We start from the raw sequence: 20303 nt of genomic DNA on the forward strand, positions 1-20303 counted from the left end.
ATCCACCTCACAAGCTCCCAGTGAATCCCAAGCAAACCTAAACTTTCCAGACCAGCCTGCCATTTGGGACTGTGCCAGATGCCTTACTTGAGACCATATAGACAACATCCATGGCACTACCTTCATTTATCCCCTTTAGTTAACTCTGGAAAAACTCCAAAAGAAAGTATACAGGAATTATGGGATATGTCAATTCAAATGATTATAGTATCCCCCTTGAAAGATATTTATAAATCATGGAATAGTGTTGTTCACTGTTGTTTCGCCCTTGGACATTTTCACAACAGGTGGTCGCCATTCCTATCTTGTCATCTCATTTTTACAGCTTTCTGGATAACAATACAAGTCAAGAACTCTATGAACACATCCAAAAATAACAAGAAATTAATTGAACCTGTGAATATGTATTTACTCAAAACCTGTCTATACTTAAGTGAAATGAATAATAAATTATTAATATCTACTGTATACCAATGCAGTTTATTTTACAGGTGTCAAGCTTGATATTGTCAGTCATGATTTTGTTCAGCTTGAAGTAGTTTGGTTGGGTTGTATTGGGTACATTCAGCTGGATAAATTTTGATTCTCATTTAAATTGAGACTTGTTTTAAAACACAATTTTTTCTAAAGGAAAATCACTTTATGTGAAGAGATTACATGAAATGTTAAAGAAACAAACTGGAGAAGATAATTTGTTGAAAACAATACGTCTTTTAGAACCACGGGTGGATGAAAATAAAGTTCTTCGAGCTCTTTTATCATGTATAAAACCATCAAATGAGAGCAAACCTCTGATATTTCACTTTGATGTCGCCTCTTCTGTAAGTTTGCTTTACATAGTGTGGTTGTATGTTTCTGAATGTGATGTATTTTTAAGTTAGAAAGCTGACTTTTACAACATTTGTATATCTTCTTCTGCTTCTGAAATGGAAACTGTAATAATCTTACCTTAATATTTTGTGAATTGCTCATTTAAGTAAGGACCATTTGTCATTATTGATCCTGAATTTATCTAGCAGATGTGTTTTTGATAACTTTGACGTAAGTGTAAGTTTTGGAATTTGGATCAACAATAGATAGTAATCTATAGCTTGAAATAGACTAATTTATTACTGTTTCTACAACAGTGAAACAATCATGTCCTGGTCTAGGAAATAATGGGACAAATTATAAAGTTGACAAACCAGGATTCTTTCTTGTTGCAAATAATTTGTAGCATTGCTTTCAAGCTAGAAACACTCATCAGATTGGGTATCATCTGTGGGAAGAACATCAGAGTTACTGTTTCAGGTTAAGCATCCTTAATAAAAACTGGGAAATAGAGATAAAAATATTATTTTTAACTCAACATGCAGACATGGGATCCTCTACCTGAAACGAGGAAGGCTGTCAAAGGATACAGGATAAAGATCAGTTGTAGATATGGTAAAGAAATCGCAGATGGCATTTAATCCTAGTAACTGTATGGTGTTGCATTTTGAGAGGTCAAATGTAAAGAGAACATGCACAGTAATGACAGAACTCATAGCATCAATTAGACTATTGTTTATTGACTACAGCTCTAGCTTCAATAGTATAATTCCAAGCAAACTCATCACCAAATTAATAGAGCTGGTACTTAACAGCTCCCTTGACATCTTGGATCTTAGACTTCCTGATTAACCAACCACTATCAGTAACGAAAGGCAATACTGCCTCTGTCATGATTGTCCTCAACATTGGTTCCTTACAGGATTGCATCCTCAGCCCTTTACTTTGCTTGCTATGCACTCAAGACTGCATAGTCAGCTTCTGCTAAACCTCCATCTACACGTTCACAGATGACGCTGCCATAATGGGCCAAATCTCAAATAACAATATTGCAGAGTACAGGAAGGTGATAGAGGCTAGTGCTGTGGTGTGATGTGATGACATCAGCCTTTTCCTCAATGTTAGAAAAACAAAGAGTTGGCATTGACTTCGGGAAGGGGTTGGCATGCACATGCTCCTGTTTACATCAATGGTACTGAAGTTGAGAGCTTAGAACTTGATGTTCCGAGGAGTGAACATTCCCAATAGCCTGTCTTGATCCAATCATGTGGAATCCATCACCAAGAAAGTGCACCTGCACCTCCTCTTCCTCAGAAGGCTAAAATAATTTGGCATGTTCCTTTTGGTATTGCCAATTTTAATACTTCTTAGTAAGCATCCTATCTGGTTTTGAGTGGCAGCTGCTCTCTCAGAGACCACAAGAAGCTTCAGAGTTGTGGACACAGCTGAACACATCACGAAAGCCAGCCTCCTCTCCATGGACTCACTGTGCACTTCTTACTGCGTTGATAAAGCAGGTATCATAATTGTAAACCCCACCCACCCCAGACATCCCCTTTTCTCCCTCTTCCCACTGGACAAAAAATACACAACTCTGAAAACCTGTATCACCAGCCTCAAGGACTGTTTCTGTCCTGCTGCAATAAGACTATTGAATGGTCCTGTAGTATGATAAGGTAGATTCTTGACTTCATACAGTGGTTTACCTTGTTATATCTTGCACCTTATTTTCTGTCTGCACTTTCTCTGAAACCATAACACTGTCTTCTGCGTTCTATTATTGTTTTCCCTTGTACGACCTCTATATACTGTGTAATGAAATAATCTGTATGGATGACATGTAAACAAATGTATATGTGACAGTAATAGACCAATTTACAGAGGGATCCGAGGCTCCAAGTCCATAGATAACCTGAAAGTGACAACACAAGTAAAGATAGTAAAGCAGACTTATAACATGTTTGCATTCAAGCTGTGTACAACTTTGGTTAGACCACATTTGGAGTATTCTGTTCAATTCTGGTAGCCTCATTTTTCAGGGAGTATGTGGAGGCTTTGGTGACAGTGTAGTGGAGATTCAACTGGATACTGCCTGGATTAGAGAATATTAGCTGTAAGAAGAGATTAGTCAAATTTAAATTGTTTTCTCTGGACTGTCAAGCTGAGAAGAGACCTGATAAAAGTTAATAAAATTATGAGAGGCATACAGTGCTTTGTAAAAGTATTCAGGCCCCAGCACTTTGTTCACATAAATGAATATTACCACCAAGGATTTTGATCGATTTAACTGAGAAATTATATTTGTGAATTACATGCTTGTTTTTCTTATCAGTCACACCCAAAAAATGGAAAACTGTAAAGCATGAAAAAGTACAAATTCAGAAACTGAAATGTCAGCAGTTCAAAAGTATTCTCCCCCTTGCTCAGTACTTAGTTGAGCCAGTTCTTGCAGCTATTACAGCCAGTAGTCTTTTTGAATAAGTCTCTATTAGCTTTGCACAATGTGATGGAGCGAGATTTGCCCATTCCTCTTTGCAAAATTGCTCAAGCTTTGCCAAGTTAGTTGGGAGTGGCTGTGGGCAACAATCTTGAGGATTTCTCAGAGATGTTTATTGGGTTAAGGTCAGAGCTGTGACTAGGTCATTCGATTATCTACATCAACAAATTAGGTGAGCAGGTAAACTAATACTGTATTATAGTATTGTACCTGAGGAAAGTCAGCATTGTAAATACAAAAGGGATGAATACATTTTCAGCCTCATAACTCTGGTTTTAATTATTCAGTAAATTGTTGACACGTTTTGGAATTTTCTTTTGATTTGACCTTAATTTTTGTGAGCTGTTTTCAAAATCCATGATTATGTGTATTGCTAAAACAGATTTTGAAATCATGGTTAGATGAATAAGGTTATCAAAGGCAAGCAAATACCCTTGATTTGCTTTAGAATTTTTGTTACCATAAGCATGTATGTATTTTTGCTTTGAAAAGTAGCTTTACTTATTAATAGAAATATATTTCTTTCAGGTGCAGAAAGGATTATGTGAATTTCTTTTCAAACTATTTATCTTACAATATCTGATGGGCACTGATGAAAAAATGTGGAAGTGCAGTCAGAGGCATTTGTACGTTGTAGAAATGCTTGAGGGAACTGGACTTCCTCCAAGAAAGCAAACAAGACGAGTAAGTATTATTAAGTATAACGAGTAAGTAAGGTCTCGACTACCAAAAACTCCATATCCTAGCCAAAAAACTCCCTTAGTTCCCAGTTAACTTTCTTGATCTGGAGTGCATCAAAAATACAGTTCATAATCCAGCACTTCATTATCTCAGACAGGGTCTCTCTCATCAGCAAGCGAGAAAGAAAGAGAAATTGCTCTGCAACAAAGAGAGTGGAGACCAGCAATTTGCTGTTCTGACATCCCAATCTTATACTTATTGCTTCTCCAAGCCCTAACCCCTGCCCCTCCCCCCACCCCATTTTGGGGACCGACAGGCTCTCACTCTTCATCAAAAGAGAGAGAAGGATTGGTTAAGTACAGAAGCCTTCCTCTGACAACATCACACATCACCTGCTGACCTGATGTTTCAATCATCCACGATGCTTGGGTTGGCGAATTCAGCAAGGAAACAGGTTGTGTGCCTTCATGCTTCTGTACCTCCTTCTTAAAGGTAACAATGAGAACAAGGACTATGATTTTAGACCTATGTCCTAAAGCAGTCTAGCAAAAAAAAAAATCTGATAGCAACTGTGTAAACAGCTTTGGATATTTTTCCTATGTGAAAGGTACTTGTGATTGTAGTTCTGAATGTAAGAGTATACTGAACAACTCGATTTTTTTTGCTTCTCTTTCTTTCTCTTTAAGACTTATTTCTTGTTACTCATCTCTGGAGTAAAACTTCAGTCATTACTCTTAATATTTCCTCATTTTAGTCAGTTTAGTTTTATTTTTTGCCTGATTACATTCCTATGATGGATTTGGATTCAATTTTATATTTTAAAGATACTATATGAATACAAGTCCCTGTATGATTATTGGACCTATGTACTATTTGCTGTTCCTCTCCAGGCATCTGATTGCACATAGTATTTTTCTCCTCTGTGTACTGCACCTAGTTGGCTAAATAAATAGTTTGATGAGGCTGGCACACTTTGCTTTGAACTGGTTTGCAGATAAGTCTTTTGTTAGTCAATTTAAGCAGTTGGGGAGAAGGCAAGTGTTTTATGTGACATTGCCAAGCTCAGACAACTTGTTTCCCACCTATTTCAACTCATCTTCCCCCAGTCAGACACTGGTTATGTTCATGAGCAGAAGAACATGTTTTACTAGTGGTGGCAGTGAAAGTGTTTCACAATTCACATGGAGTTCAAACTGGCTCTTTAGAAGTTTTAACTGTATTGTTGCCTTGTATTTCCAGCCTCTGCAGAATTCTTGTATTTATTTATTGAAGCCAAATTTACTCCCTCTCCAATGTATTCAAGGTACTTTCTTCCATCCTCCTTTCTGAAATCTACAGGTATTACAACATCACCTCCTTTTGTTCTCAAATCAACTCTGTCACTCTTTTTTGGACATATTTTGTTGTTTCTATGCCCATAGAGGGCCATTTGGATTATTTCTTTTTTTGTAATTTATTTTTTATTTAAGTTCATCATCAAACAAACATTTCCATAAGATATATTTCAGATATTGTACATGTATATCATATAGTCATATATGCCACAAATCTCCACATAATATTTATCTGAGGTATACACTTACAGAAAACAGAGGAAAGAAAGAACAAGCAAAAGGAGAAAATTACCGTATGTACAAGTAGGGAGTGATCTTTTTTTTAGCAACATATTCATGGATTTGTGAGAATGAAATCAGGCCTATGAGGTGTTACGTAGTTAAACCATTTTTCCCAGTATGAATCAGATTGTTCCAACTTTTGATTAACAGATGCTGTTTTCTTCTCCATTTTGTAAATGTCCGTTGTAATTTCCATCCATGCATTTAAGGTTGGGCTCTCCTGTGATAACCATTTCCTAGTAAGAGTCTTTTTACCAGCCACCAACAGTCTATTCATTAAATATTTATTTCTTTTCAACCATTCTTGAGATATATACCCAAAATATATGGTCTTACTTTCTAAGGGTATTTCACATTTAAAGGTGTCTAGTAGGACACTGTGTATCCCTCTCCAATAGTCTTTGATAACAGGGCATTCCCAGAAAATATGATAATGGTTTGCATTTTGATTTCCTCAATTTCTCCAACAGGGAGGATTACTATCATAATGGGATTTCTGAGAGGGTGTAATAAAATATCTTATCAAGTTTTTTCATCCGAACTCCCTCCATTTCTGTGAACTGGTACACTTCCATTGATACCTCCGTATTATTGTCCATTCTTCCTCAGATATAATTATCCCAACCTTCCTTCTCAATGTATGAAGTCGAATGTGTTTTAAGATTTGATAAACCGTTATACCCGCTTGAAATGATTCTACTACCATTATCTGAATTATATGCTTTTCTAAATAGCTCTATCAAACATGTACTTGCCTTGGTTACATTTTTAACTGTCCTATTAACATACTGTCACATCTGTAAATACCGATAAAAGTTTTGTTTTTCTAAGAAGTGTTTAATTTGGATTATTTCAAATGATAGCCTTCATCTTTGCTTCTACAGTTTCTCTGCCCTTACCCCTTCTTTCATTTCTTATTTGTGTTTTTTAAAAAACATTTGGCCTGTTTTTTCACGTGTTATTAATCTTACAACCGTAACACACTTGCATCAGATTCAGATTCATTTATTTATTACACGTATACTGAAACATACATGCAGCTAATGATGTGCTGGAGCAGCCCGCAGGTATTGCCACACATTCTGGAACCAACATAGTGAGTTCAGGTGTTCGGCAGAACAACAAAGATCACAATGAGCAACAAAACAAGCTCCTTTCCTCCCTCACTCCCTCCCATCCACTCACATACGCACAAAGGCAGTCCTCTCCATTGAAAAAATGATCTAGTGCTTTTCCAGCGTATGAAACAAACTCTCTCAGGCTTCCAGCTGGGTACAAGTATTGATTTTAACTGATGTTTCGATGACAAACTCTGCCATCTTCATCAGGGATCCCTGTTAGTGCACCTCAATTTCATTTTCCACTTGATCTCAATAAATATCTTATTCTTCTACAGTCCAAAAATCAATTCAGATTCATTTATTTATTACACGTATATTGAAACATACATGCAGCTAATGATGTGCTGGAGCAGCCCACAGATATTGCCACACATTCTGGAACCAACATAGCGAGTTCAGGTGTTCGGCAGAACAACAAAGATCACAATAAGCAAGAACACAATGAGCAACAAAACAACAACAGCAATCGATTCAGTTCAACTTTAAATACTCTTCATCAGTACTTGATAATACTACCCAGTTTGGAGGAATAACATCTCATTTTTCATCTGGGTAGCCTTCAATCTAATGGCACGAACGTCGATTTCTATAATTTTCAGTAATCACTGTCCCTCCAACCCTGCCCCCTTTTTTCATTTCCCATTGTTTCTCTCTCTCTCTGCTTCTCTTGTCCTCACCTGCCCATCACCTCCCTCCAGTTCTTCTTGTCACAGTCTCACAGACTTCACCTATGAGATTCTTCCTTCAGCCCTTACCTCTTCCACTTATCACTAAACAGCATTTTACTTCACCCCCCACTCCTCCACCCACCTTTCCCCTCACCTGGTCTCACCTGTCACCTGCCAGTACTCCTACCCCTCTCTCCACTTTCTTGTCTAGCTTCTGCCCCTTCCTTTCTGGTCCTGATCAAGGGTCTCAGCCAAAATCATTAACTGTTTATTTCTCTCCACAGGTGGTGCCTGATTTTGATGAGTTTCTCCAGCAGCATTTTGTGTATGTTGTTTTTGATTCCATTATGTTTTTTTTATATAATTTCAGGGTGTACAAGTGCCAAGCCATAACTTTCTGGACATCTTCCCTAAAGTATATTGTAGACCACCTAAGGAAGTCCTTGAACAAGAAGTAAGGAAATCTGAAACATGGAATGGTATTGATCCTCTCATGGATGAGGAAGAATTTTGCAGTGAAGCATTTCAAAGACCATATCAATATCTCAGAAAATTGCAGAAGAATGAAAACTTGGATACCTTTATTTACCAAGGAACTATTGACGGCAGCCATGTAGAGTGCTTGCAGATGTTTCTGATCTATTGTGGGGTAATCGATCCTTCTTGGTCTGAGTTGCGGAATTTTGCTTGGTTTCTTAACCTGCAGTTGAAGGACTGTGAAACTTCTGTGTTTTGCCAATTTGACTACATCAAAGATACTTTGCAAGGCTTCAAAGGGTTTGTTGTTAATTTCATGATTTTGATGGCAAAAGATTTTGCAACACCATCTCTCGACATTTCAGACCAGAGCCCAGGAATTCCAGTTACAAACCTAGGTGGTGTTTCAGAAGCTGACATGGCACCATTTCTCATGAGAAAGAAGTGGGAATCTGAGCCACATCCTTACATTTTCTTTAATGATGATCATACATCTATGACTTTCATTGGTTTTCACGTCCAACAAAATGCACATGGTGGCATTGATGCCATTAACCCATCAAATGGCAAGATTATTAAATCAGATATAATGACCCGTCAGCTCTATCAAGGTTTGCTGCTACAAAGGGTCCCATTCAACATTGATTTTGACAAACTTCAACGGTGTGAAAAGATTGAGCGGCTTTGCACAATGCTGGGCATTCAGTGGCCACTAGATCCTGATGAAACCTATGAGTTGACCACGGACAATATTTTAAAAATACTTGCTATTCACATGAGATTTAGATGTGGCATTCCTGTGATCATCATGGGGGAGACTGGGTGTGGTAAAACAAGGTTGATCAAATTCTTATGTGAGTTACGGAAAGTTGGTGCAAATACAGAGAATTTGAAACTAGTGAAAGTGCATGGCGGAACAACTGCAGATATAATCTATTCAAAAATTAAAGAAGCAGAAGCTCTTGCAAAATACAACAAGCAAGAATATGATTTTGATACCGTTCTATTTTTTGATGAAGCCAATACAACTGAAGCTGTTAGTTGCATTAAGGAAGTCGTTTGTGACCAGATGATTGAAGGGATACCTTTATCTCCCAATACAGGTTTGCAGATAATTGCAGCATGCAATCCTTACAGAAAACACACAGACGAGATGGTAAAGCGTTTAGAATCAGCTGGGTTAGGCTACCGTGTCCGAGCAGATGAAACAGAAGACAAATTGGGATCCATTCCTTTGAGACAACTTGTGTATCGTGTACAAGCTTTACCACCGAGTATGATACCACTAGTGTGGGATTTCGGGCAACTTGACAACCTCACAGAGAAGCTGTACATCCAGCAAATTGTCCAAAGGTTGACTCAGTCCATTTCAGTACCCTCCGTCAATATTCAGTGCATGGTAGATACTTTGTCAGCTTCACAAAATTTCATGAGATGCCAGCAAGATGAGTGCAGCTTTGTAAGCCTTCGAGATGTGGAGAGGTGTATGAAAGTGTTCGTTTGGTTTTACAGCCATCAGAACATGCTATTAAACAATTTGAAACAATTTCTAGAAGATGATAACAATAAGGAAGAATCCATTCCATCAAGTGATGACATCATCTTGCCTTTTGTGCTGGCACTTGGTGTTTGTTATCATGCATGTTTGGAAAAGAAGGTTGCTTATCGTAACGCTATCTGCCAGCATCTCCCTTCTCCATATAATGACCCTTCCAAAATTTTACAGCAACTTGAGCTCTTCCAAGATCTATTACTAAGTGGTGTACCACTGCAAGAAACAATTGCAAAGAATTCTGCATTGAAAGAAAATGTTTTCATGATGGTCATTTGCATTGAACTTAAAATCCCACTATTCTTGGTTGGAAAGCCTGGTAGCTCCAAATCTCTAGCAAAAACAATTGTAGCAGATGCCATGCAGGGGCAAGCAGCTCACTCAGAATTATATAAAAACCTAAAACAGATCCATTTAGTGTCATTTCAGTGCAGTCCTCATTCCACCTCTGAAGGAATTATTAATACGTTTAAGCAGTGTGCACGTTTCCAAGAAGGGAAGAACCTTGACGAATATGTTTCTGTTGTGGTCTTGGATGAAATTGGTCTTGCTGAAGATTCTCCAAAAATGCCACTGAAAGCTCTTCATCCACTTTTGGAAGATGGATGTATTGACGATGACCCTGTTAAGCATAAGAAAGTTGGTTTCATTGGAATATCCAACTGGGCTCTAGATCCTGCCAAAATGAATAGAGGAATTTTTGTATCGCGAGGTGTTCCTGACAAAAAAGAATTGATTGAAAGTGCCAAAGGTATCACTTCTTCTGATCATATGATCCAAACAAAAGTGAAAGGTTCATTTGAAAATTTTGCAGAAGCTTATCTAGACATCTGTAAACAACAAAGTAAGGAATTTTTTGGACTACGAGACTATTACAGTTTAATAAAAATGGTCTTTTCACTTTCAAAAACCTCCAAAAGAGAACCAACTCCTGAGCAATTAGCTGAGATTGTGCTCCGTAACTTTAGTGGAAGTGATGATGTTAAAGTTATGGACATTTTCAAGTTTGTACTCAAGAATATTTCTTACGATAGTATCAACACTTTGGATCTGATCAAATACAACATTTATGCAGATTCTAATGATCTGGAGTGCCGGTATCTTCTAATTCTTACTAAAAACTTTGCAGCTCTTCAAATACTTCAGCAAATGTTTTTCTCCAATCAACAACAACCTGAGATAATCTTTGGGTCTAGTTTCCCCAAAGATCAAGATTATACTCAGATTTGCAGAAACATCAACCGTGTTAAGACTTGCATGGAAACTGGGCAAATGGTGGTTCTGTTAAATCTGCAGAATCTTTATGAAAGCCTGTATGATGCATTGAATCAATATTATGTGTACCTTGGAGGACAGAAATATGTGGATTTAGGATTGGGGACTCACAGGGTCAAATGCAGAGTCCATCCAAATTTCAGACTGATAGTTATAGAGGAGAAGGAAGTAGTTTACAATGAGTTTCCGATTCCTCTGATCAATAGACTTGAGAAGCATTATCTTGATATTAACACAGTCCTTGACAAAGATCAAAGGAGTACTGTAAACTGTTTGCAAAAGTGGGTGCAAAGTTTCACAGGAGTTAGATCCAGACATGTTTCAGTCCATGGTACACAGCAGAAATATGATCCATCGGATGTGTTTGTTGGTTATCACTCTGACACATGTGCGTCTGTTGTTTTACAAATAACACAAAGGTTGAAGCAGACTCAAAGATCTTGGGACGATATACTCAGTGAAGCACAGTGGGTGCTGCTGAACTGTGCCACCCCGGATTCTGTGGTTCGTTTATCTAATTCTGAACTTCCCTCACATGAGGCTGATGAGGTTATGCAGAAGTACTTCGAAGAACAACATCATGATTCTCTTGCAGATTTCATCCATTCTCATATCAAATCTGGAATTCATTCTTGGGCAGTTTTCACTGAGGTACTCTCTTTTTTAATGATGTAGTTTTCTATTCTATGAAAGTGGCTTATACTTATGTTACTGGATTAGTTTACATTTTTTGTCATATTACTGATCTACAGAGAAATACCTTCACAATGACTTTTGAGATCTTTGTTTCTTCAAGCAGGATTACATTTAGAATCCTTGTTTGCTCTTGGAATTTGATTTTTGTTTTGTCTGCTGGAAGCCAAGATTTCATAATAATATAACATGTTATTGGGTGAGCATTTTGGAACCAGTGGCATTAGACAGGAATTTGCAAACTTGGAGAAGCTGTTTGCAGGTAAAGGGACATCTGGCAAGTGGGAGGCTTTTAAAAGTAAATTGGGGAGAGCTCAGGGTTAGCATATTCCTTTTAGAGTGAAGGGCAAGGCTAGCACAATTAAGGATATTTGTTTAGGTAGGGACGTTGAGAAAAAGAAAGTAGCATGTGTCGTATTTGCAGCTAAGATTAAGAGAACCCCTTGACATGTTGCTGTAAACTTAAGAGGAGAATCAGGAGAACAAAATGAGGGCATTTGATAGCTTTGGCACATAAAGTAAAGGATAATCCTAAGGGATTCTCTAACTATATTAAGAACAAAATGGTAACCATGGAGAGAGTAAGACCCTCAAGAAGCATGTACCGGTAGTTGTTTATTTCTCATCTGTATTTACTCCGGAGGAGGTAATGGAAGCTAGGGAATTAAAAAGAATAATGATTTCAAAGCAGAAGGTGCTGGCAGTCTTCAACCATTTCAAGGTGGGTAAGTTCCTGGAGCCTTTCCAAGTGTAACTGAGAACATCATGGCTTTGTAGGGAAGAAACTTCTGGGGCTCTAGCACAAATATTTCTGTCACTGTTACCCACATATGAGGTGCCAGAAGACTGGAGGATATCTAATGTTATGCATTTATTTAAGAAAGTCTGCAAGGACAAGCATGGAGCTACAAGCTATTGAACCTAACATTGGTGGTGGGAAATTTACTGCAGGAAATTCTATGGGACGTAACCTACCAGCATTTGGAAAGACAAGGGCTGAATAGTCTGCATGCTTTTGTGCATGGTAAATCATATCTCACAAATTTGATTGAGCTTTATGAAAAGGTGACAAAGAGGAGTGTTAAAGACAGGGTAGTGGACTTTTGTGAGGCTTTTGACAAGATCCTGCATGATGGGCTGATCCCAAAGATGAGATCACGGGTGAGGTAGCCAGTTGGATAGAAAATTGGTATGGTGGTAGGAGTTACAGGGTGTTAGAAATGTGTTGTTTTACACATTGAAGATGTATGACCAACATGCAGGAACGATTTGTTTTAGGTCCACTGCTGTTCATCACTTAATGATTTGGATGAAAATGCAGTCGGTATGGCTGGTGTATTTATGGATGACACAGGAATTAGTGGCATAATGGACAATTAAGAAGGGTAATTTGATGAATCTTCTAGTTCAGGTGAGAAAGTTGTGGATGGAATTCAACTCTGGCAAGAACAAAGTGTTGCATTTTAGTAATTTAAACCAGAGCAGGACCAGCTCAGTAATTAGCAAGGCTTAGGTGATCGTTGTGGAACAGAAAGACCTAGAAGTACAAATACATAGTTCTCTGAAATTGGCAACACAGCTACACAAGGTGATGAAGGAAGTGTCTGGCATGCCCATCACCATCAGTCAGGGCAATGAGAACAAGAGTTGGGAGATTTTACTACAGCTGCACAGGGCATTGGTAAGACCACACTTGGAGTATTATTGGAAGGATATCCTTGAATTGGGACTGATTTGTACAGAGAGGCTAGACAGGCTGTGGCTTTTATTTTTTGCTTGTAGTGTATGAGGCTGAGTGATGATCATTTGAGGTGTATAAAATCATGAGAGCCATAGATAGAATTAGTTGGCAGTCTTTTCTCCCCCAAGGATAGGGAAGTCTACAATTAAAGAGCAGATATTTAAGGTGAAAGCGAAAATTTTTAAAGGAGACACGAGGAGCAACTCTTCCTCACAGTGGATGGTGAGATATGGAACGAGTTGTGAGAAGGAGTGACAGGGGTGGGTACTATTACAATCTTTAAAGGACACTTGCACAGATACATGGGCCAAAATCAAGCAAATGGGTCTAGTTGAGGTCAGCATGGATAAGCTGGGCCAAAGGGCCTGTTTCCACACTGCAGAACTTTCTGACGATAATTTAACTGTCTAAAATTTCTGTCTCATACAGATGGTTAGGTCTGCAACTTTAATTGAACTTAACAATGTTAAATTACATTAATAATGCCATGCTTGGTTAAGAACATGGAAAGAGGATCTTTGAATTGCTGTTTTCATTTATCCATAATTAAAGAACTGCTTATTCTTTGTTTTAGGTTACAACATATTCACGGCTTCTAACAGTTTCTGACATTGAATTCTTGAAAAGAGAATTAAGTGGTAGTGTTCGAGATATCTTTCTTTTCTCACTGCAGCAGTTTGACACCGAGCATTCATTTCTGAAGAAGATAAGGTCAGTTAATACTCAAACTTGAAATTAAATTTCAGTGGCTATTCTGTCATTTTCTAGAAGTAATGATGGTCAAAGACAGCAAATACTCTTTTTGCACCAGTTTTATAAGGTAAAATTTTATTCTGTATTCAGTATGTGAAGTCATTTTGAGTTTTTTGGAATCAGAATTGGATTTATTATCACTGACTTAGATGATGTGAAATTTGTTTCATTTCCACAGTACAGTGCAAAGACATAAAATTACTATAAATTACAAAAATATACAGAGTGTTTGAATAGGAATATTGAGGCACAAAAAAAAGGAATAAGAAAAAGAAAGGTATTGATCTTGGTGTAGGGTTTTATCCCGAAACATCAACAGTTCATTTCCTCCTTCAGATGCTCTTTCTTCCAGCAAATTCTTTGATACTCCAAAGGAATAATGTGGTATTATTCATGGTTTATGCACCATGCAGAAATCTGATGGCGGGGGAAAAGGAGCTGTTTCTGAATCGGTGAATGTAGGTCATTAGACTCTCGTACCTCCTCCCCAATGGTAATAATGAGAAGAGGCAAGTTACAGAGGATACGTTTTAAGGGATGCTCCCTTCTTGAGGTGCCACCTCTTGAAGCTGTTCTGTGATAGAGCTAAATTTTTAAACCTCGTTTCAGTACTTTTTTGTTTAGATGCAATTTCTTTACTTGAGCAACATCAAGAAAGGAACTTGAGAATGTCAAAGTATCCTGAAAACAATTAAAACAAAAAAGCTCTGGACAGATGTAGCACCTCAGACAACACAGATTCTCTTTCCACAGTCACTGCATAATCTATTAAATGCATCCATTCAATAGATTGATTTTATTTTGGATTCTCTTAAAATGATTTGTTGTAAGCAAATGCGAATTATCGTATCAAAATATCTTCCAAGAAGTTTGAAATAAATTGAAACGTTTTGATGGCTCCTCACCACCATAAAGATTCACAATGAAACAAGTTCTAATCATTGTTGTCTTTCTCATACTGGTGAGAAGTGTAACCAGAATAATAAATTAATTAATCAAAATTTAATCTAATAAGTCAATATTAATTTTACTCACTAATAAGTCAATATTAATTTTTACAGTATTCAAATGTAAACAAGTGCTGGTCAGTTAAATGTCTGTAAATACTTTATTTCTAGGCACTGTATTGATTCTAGTCACGGAAACGTGATCTTGCTCATACAAACGGATTTTGAAAACAATTCACAAAGTGCAAATTTGATTGCTTCTGCAAAGTGAGTACTAGTCTATGTTCTACCTTTACATCAATTATATTCTTTCTTTTGATAAAAATTAAACCTAATCATGAGGTCTTCTGTCTTCCAGCATAGTTTTACTGCAAACAAGTCAGTGTGGTTTGCTGTTTTGTAAACATACTTTGCATCCTTTAAAGAATACTGTCAATAATAAATTAAAAGAACTATCTGTTTTAATTACTGAAACTCATTGTTAAGTGGTAATAGGCAACTGTATAAATAAACCTCAGAAGGGTGCCAAACAGATAAAGGAAGTGGAAAAGATTGTTTTAAATTTGAGAACATGTAAACATGATGCCTAGTCTGGTTGCAGAGTTCACAGAGATGGGAAGGGATGAAACATAAAGAAAGCTGAATGCCAAAGAGATTTGAATTGGATGTTTTGAGAGACCAGAAGTCGATATTGGTTGGCTAGGGAGAAGTAATGGATGAGGGACTAGGTATTACATTGTCTACAGAGAGCTGTTTGGATGAACGGGAGTTCATAGTAAGTGTGAGGTGGGAAGACAACCAGGAGAGACATTTAATAGAGTGTCACTGTCTAAAGTCTCTCCAAAGTTTTGTCAACACATCCAGGTGAGCACACGGGGAGATAACATACTCAACCACTGCTACTTCCCCTCCACAACACTTACAAAACCTGCCGTTTGAAAAGTTGGATCACTCCTTCATCTTGCTGCTGCCAATATGCAGGCAGAAGCTGAAACAAGAGGCAGCCATAGTTAAAACCATCCACTATTGGTCCGACCAATTGGTCTCCATGGTACAGGACTGTTCTAGTGATGTCAACTGGAATGTTTTTCATGATGAGGATGTCTCCAAGATCACGGAAGTGGTTACGAGTTTCATCCAAAAGTGCATGGAGGATGTTGTCCCACAGAAATTGGTCAGGGTCTATCCAAACAAGAAACCCTGGATCAATAGTTCCATGTGAGCAGCACTTTCTGTGCGACACAGAGCTTGCATTGCCAGTGACCAACAGGAACTCAAATGCAGCTACGATCTGTGCAAAGTCATCAAGGCAGCGAAGCAACAATACGGGGACAAGATCAGGACACAACTCTTCATCAACAACACATGCAGCTTATAGCAAGATCTGCACACCATCACAGACTTCAAAGCTAAATACAGTGGTGTTTCCAACATTGCTGCGTCTCTGCTATATGAGCTAAGTCTTTTTTACACTCGGTTCAATGTTGCCAACCCTGAGCTCCTGAGGAGAGCTGCCGAAGTGACTTGTACCTTAGTCATCTCTGATGCTGAAGTACGCAGTTGTTTCCAACGAGTGGACAGTCGCAAGGCTGCGGGACCAGACGGCATCCCAGGGTGGGTACTCAGTGTGCGTGGCACAACTGGCTGGTGTGTTTATAGACATTTTTAATCTCTCCCTCTTCCAGTGTTGAGTGCCCTCCTGCTTCAAAACATCCTGTTTTGTAGTCCTGTTCTTGGACTACAGTTCAACATTCAACACTATTATTCCCTCCAGACTCGACAAAAAGCTTGGAGACCTTGGCCTTCACTCTGCTTTGTGTAGCTGGATCCTGAACTTCCTGCCAGATTGCCGACAGGTGGTTTAGAGTGGGCTCCCTCACCTCTGACCCTCAACACAGGTGCCCCTCAGGACTGTCCTAAGCCCCCTCTTTAACTTTGTACATAATCATAACTGTGTCACCACCCACAGCTCCAATCTGCTAATTAAATTTGCTGACAATACTACAGCGATTGGCCTTATCTCAAATAATAACGAGGCAGCCTACAGAGAAGAAGTCATCACCCTGACACAGTGGTGTCAAGAAAACAACTTCTCCCTCAGTGTCGCAAAAACAAAGGAGCTGGTTGTGGACTACAGGTGGAATGGAGACAGACTAACCCCAACTGACATCAATTGATCTGGGGTTGAGAGGGTGAGCAACTTTAAGTTTCTCAACGTACACATCACCGAGGATCTCACGTGGTCTGTACATATCAGCTGTGTGGTGAAAAAAGCACAACAGCACCTCTTACACCTCGGACGGTTGAAGAAGTTTAGTATGTGCCTCCATATCCTAAGAACTTTCTACAGGGGCACAATTGAGAGCATTCTGGCTGCATCACTGCCCAGTATGGAAACTGTACTTCCCTCAATCACAGGACTCTGCATAGAGTGGTGTGGACATCCCAGTGCATCTGTAGATGTGAACTTCCCACTGTTCAGGCCATTTACAAAGACAAGTGTGTAAAAAGGGCCCGAAAGATCACTGGAGATCTGAGTCACCCCAACCACAAACTGTTCCAGCTGCTACCATCCAGGAAACAGTACTACAGCATAAAAGCCAGGACCAACAGGCTCCGGGACAGCTTCTTCCACCAGGCCATCAGGCAGATTAATTAATGCTGATACAATTGTATTTCTATGTTACATTGATTGTCCTGTTGTACTTGTTACAAATTACTATCAATTGCACATTTAGACAGAGATGTAACATAAAGATTTTTACTCCTCATGTATATGAAAGATTTAAGTAATAAAATCAATTCAATTTCAATTTCATTTCAATTCAGTATCTCCACTTGAATGCCAGAAGTATAGATACTAATTTCAGCTGGCAATAACAGTGAGATCAGTGAGCATAGATCATCAAAACAGGTTGAAAATTCACCGTATTGTAGTTTTTGAAATGCTTCAACCTGAGAAGGTGATGCTTAACTACATTGTTATGCTAAACAAGGAAATAACATGCAATGTCAAGTTCTTCTGAATCACACTCCTTGTGAACTGGTGAAGTTTGCAAGAGATGCTGAAAGAACCTGCAAAAATGAGTGGAAGGCAACTTTGTACAGTTGTAATTTTGAAGAGCCATAAAAATAAAAGCTTTTTGTCCAGGCTGATTTTTATAGTTATTTGTGATCTTGATGCTGAAGTTCATGACTTGGCTATGTTTCACATCTTGGGAAGAAAGAAGACTGTTCAAGATGTCTGTAGTACTCTACTACAATTTCTGTTCTTTGTATAGGTATTCCACTTTAAATGAAGTTAACAAGTTCAAAGGTAACAATGGAACAGTCATCGTATATTTCCTGACTAAACTGCCAAGAGTACAAGGTGGATCAGCATACACAGGATTTCAAGGAGGTACAAAAATAATATTTCAAAGCAGTTCGATTTTTTTTTTTCTCTTTTCTATTTCAAGTTAGAATTTAATGCAGATAATCAACAAATAATATTCAAAACGTATGCATGCACTTAAACACTCAGTCTCCTCTTGAGGTCATTTTTGACTACACCTTCTCCATTTATTTAATTAAAAATAGGATTTACACATCACTTTTCCAACTCTGGAGGTTTCAGAGGCATGATTATAAAAATTGTCACGGGGTCTTCATGCTATTTTTATATTTAATTTTGAGTTGTGGAGGAGTGGTTCCCAGGTACTAATATTTTCAACCAATCACTGGAGTTTTTGCTTTGAGGGATTTTGATTGGAGCAGTGACACACTTTTGCCCCCTTAATCCATGGGGTGGTTAATCAGTGACCATATTTCATTTATTCACTTTTCATCTCACCACTCCCACATCCCTTAAAAACATTCACTTTCAAAAAATCTATCCATCATTTTGTGTTTATGGATCTGTCAAACCCTGGACATAAAACATTTTCTTAATTTCCTTTCTGAAAGGGCTGATTCTAAATTCTGGACCTCCATATACTTTTTGTGGAATCAAATGAGTGTTTCTGTCTTCAGGCAGTAAGTTCCAGATCTCTAAACCCCCTTTATTTAAGGAAAATAGCACTTGAATCTCCACTAATTCTTGCACCAATTTCTTAATATCTGTGCTCCTGGCTAATGATATCTTTGCTTGGGAGTCTCCAAATATCACAGAAGGACATATGATCATCATATAGGACAACTGTGATCAAATTTTTGCAAGTGACCAAAGTTATTTGAAAGTTAGTAGCTCTGGTTTTTCACAACTACTGAGTTTTGATAATGTGTGTAAGGACCAAAAAACTATTATGAACTCAGAGTGGTTCATTTTAAAATATAAATAGTAAAGAGTGATTTAGTAATTTTTGTGCCTTCTATGTTAAACCTATGTAATAATTAATCAACAAAAAATCTTGGAAACACTTAGCAGATTAAGCTTATGTGGAAAAGAAAGGTAAAGTTAATATTTCTGATCAAACATTCTTTCAGCTATTTCTGATGGATGATGTTAAACCTGAATTGTGATACATGTTTTCATAGAAGCGGACTGAACTGTTAAGTGTTTGCATGATTTTCTGCAATTATTTCTAACATTTCATCATCTACAGTCTTTTCCCATTTTTATTCTATGATTTATCAAAATATTTATGTATCTGTACATTTAATACAAAGTAAGTTGAAGTGAATTGTAGCTCCACTTAATACACTTTTTTTTCAGACCCATGGCAATCGGTTCATATAGATGACCTCAGGAAATCGAAAGACATGATTGCAGATGTGTCAGCTTTCAAAGACACAACTATTAGCCAACTCTTTGGCAGGGACTCAAGGGAGAAAGAATGTATGTGCTTAATATTTCTTTTAGTTTTGTTTAGAACCCTATCTTGCTCCCATCACCAAATTTTCCACAAGATTTTAATTACTCTAGTACATACTGGAATGCAATTAGTGTAAAGTATAATGTAACTCACACCAAGAGGGGAGGAGGTAATGTTTGTAGGTGATGCAAGCCTGGATTTAATTTTTGGAACTGAGGCTGGGCAATGGAGCAAGTATCAGTGGGAGAGCATTTTTGTGGTAATGGTCAGGCAGCATCATAGAGAGGGAATTATACACAGTGGCCATTTTATTAAGTACACTTGTTAATGCAAATATCTAATCAGCTAATCATGTAGTAGCAACTCAGTGCATAAAAGCATGCTCACATGGTCAATTAGTTCAATTGCTGTTCAGACTAAACATCAGAATGGGGAAGAAATGTGATCCAAGTAACTTTGACTGTGGAACTGCTGTTGGTGCCAGACAGGGTGGTTTAAGTATTTCAGAAACTTCTGACCTCTTGGGATTTTCACGCACAACCATCTCTAGAATTTACAGGGAATGGTGTGAAAAACAAAAAAAATCCAATGAATGGCAGTTCTGTGGGTGAAAACACCTTGTTAATGAGAGAAGTAAGAAAAGAATGGCCACACTGGTTCAAGTTGACAAGAAGGTGAC

At 38.0% G+C, this 20303-nt stretch overlaps 1 protein-coding gene across 1 annotated transcript in view; it reads left to right on the plus strand.

The window, feature by feature from the left end:
- LOC140714747 (E3 ubiquitin-protein ligase rnf213-alpha-like) overlaps nucleotides 1–20303 on the plus strand; it is a 194113-nt gene that overhangs the window by 86319 nt on the left and 87491 nt on the right. The window contains exons 25-31 of the mRNA XM_073026278.1: nucleotides 631–821; nucleotides 3836–3991; nucleotides 7764–11348; nucleotides 13706–13842; nucleotides 15003–15098; nucleotides 18113–18231; nucleotides 19525–19647. Of these exons, the coding sequence (XP_072882379.1) occupies nucleotides 631–821; nucleotides 3836–3991; nucleotides 7764–11348; nucleotides 13706–13842; nucleotides 15003–15098; nucleotides 18113–18231; nucleotides 19525–19647 (4407 nt within the window). The remainder of the gene's footprint in view (nucleotides 1–630; nucleotides 822–3835; nucleotides 3992–7763; nucleotides 11349–13705; nucleotides 13843–15002; nucleotides 15099–18112; nucleotides 18232–19524; nucleotides 19648–20303) is intronic.

The sequence above is a fragment of the Hemitrygon akajei genome, chromosome 22 (assembly GCF_048418815.1).
Source record: "Hemitrygon akajei chromosome 22, sHemAka1.3, whole genome shotgun sequence".
Taxonomy (NCBI): Eukaryota; Metazoa; Chordata; class Chondrichthyes; order Myliobatiformes; family Dasyatidae; genus Hemitrygon; species Hemitrygon akajei.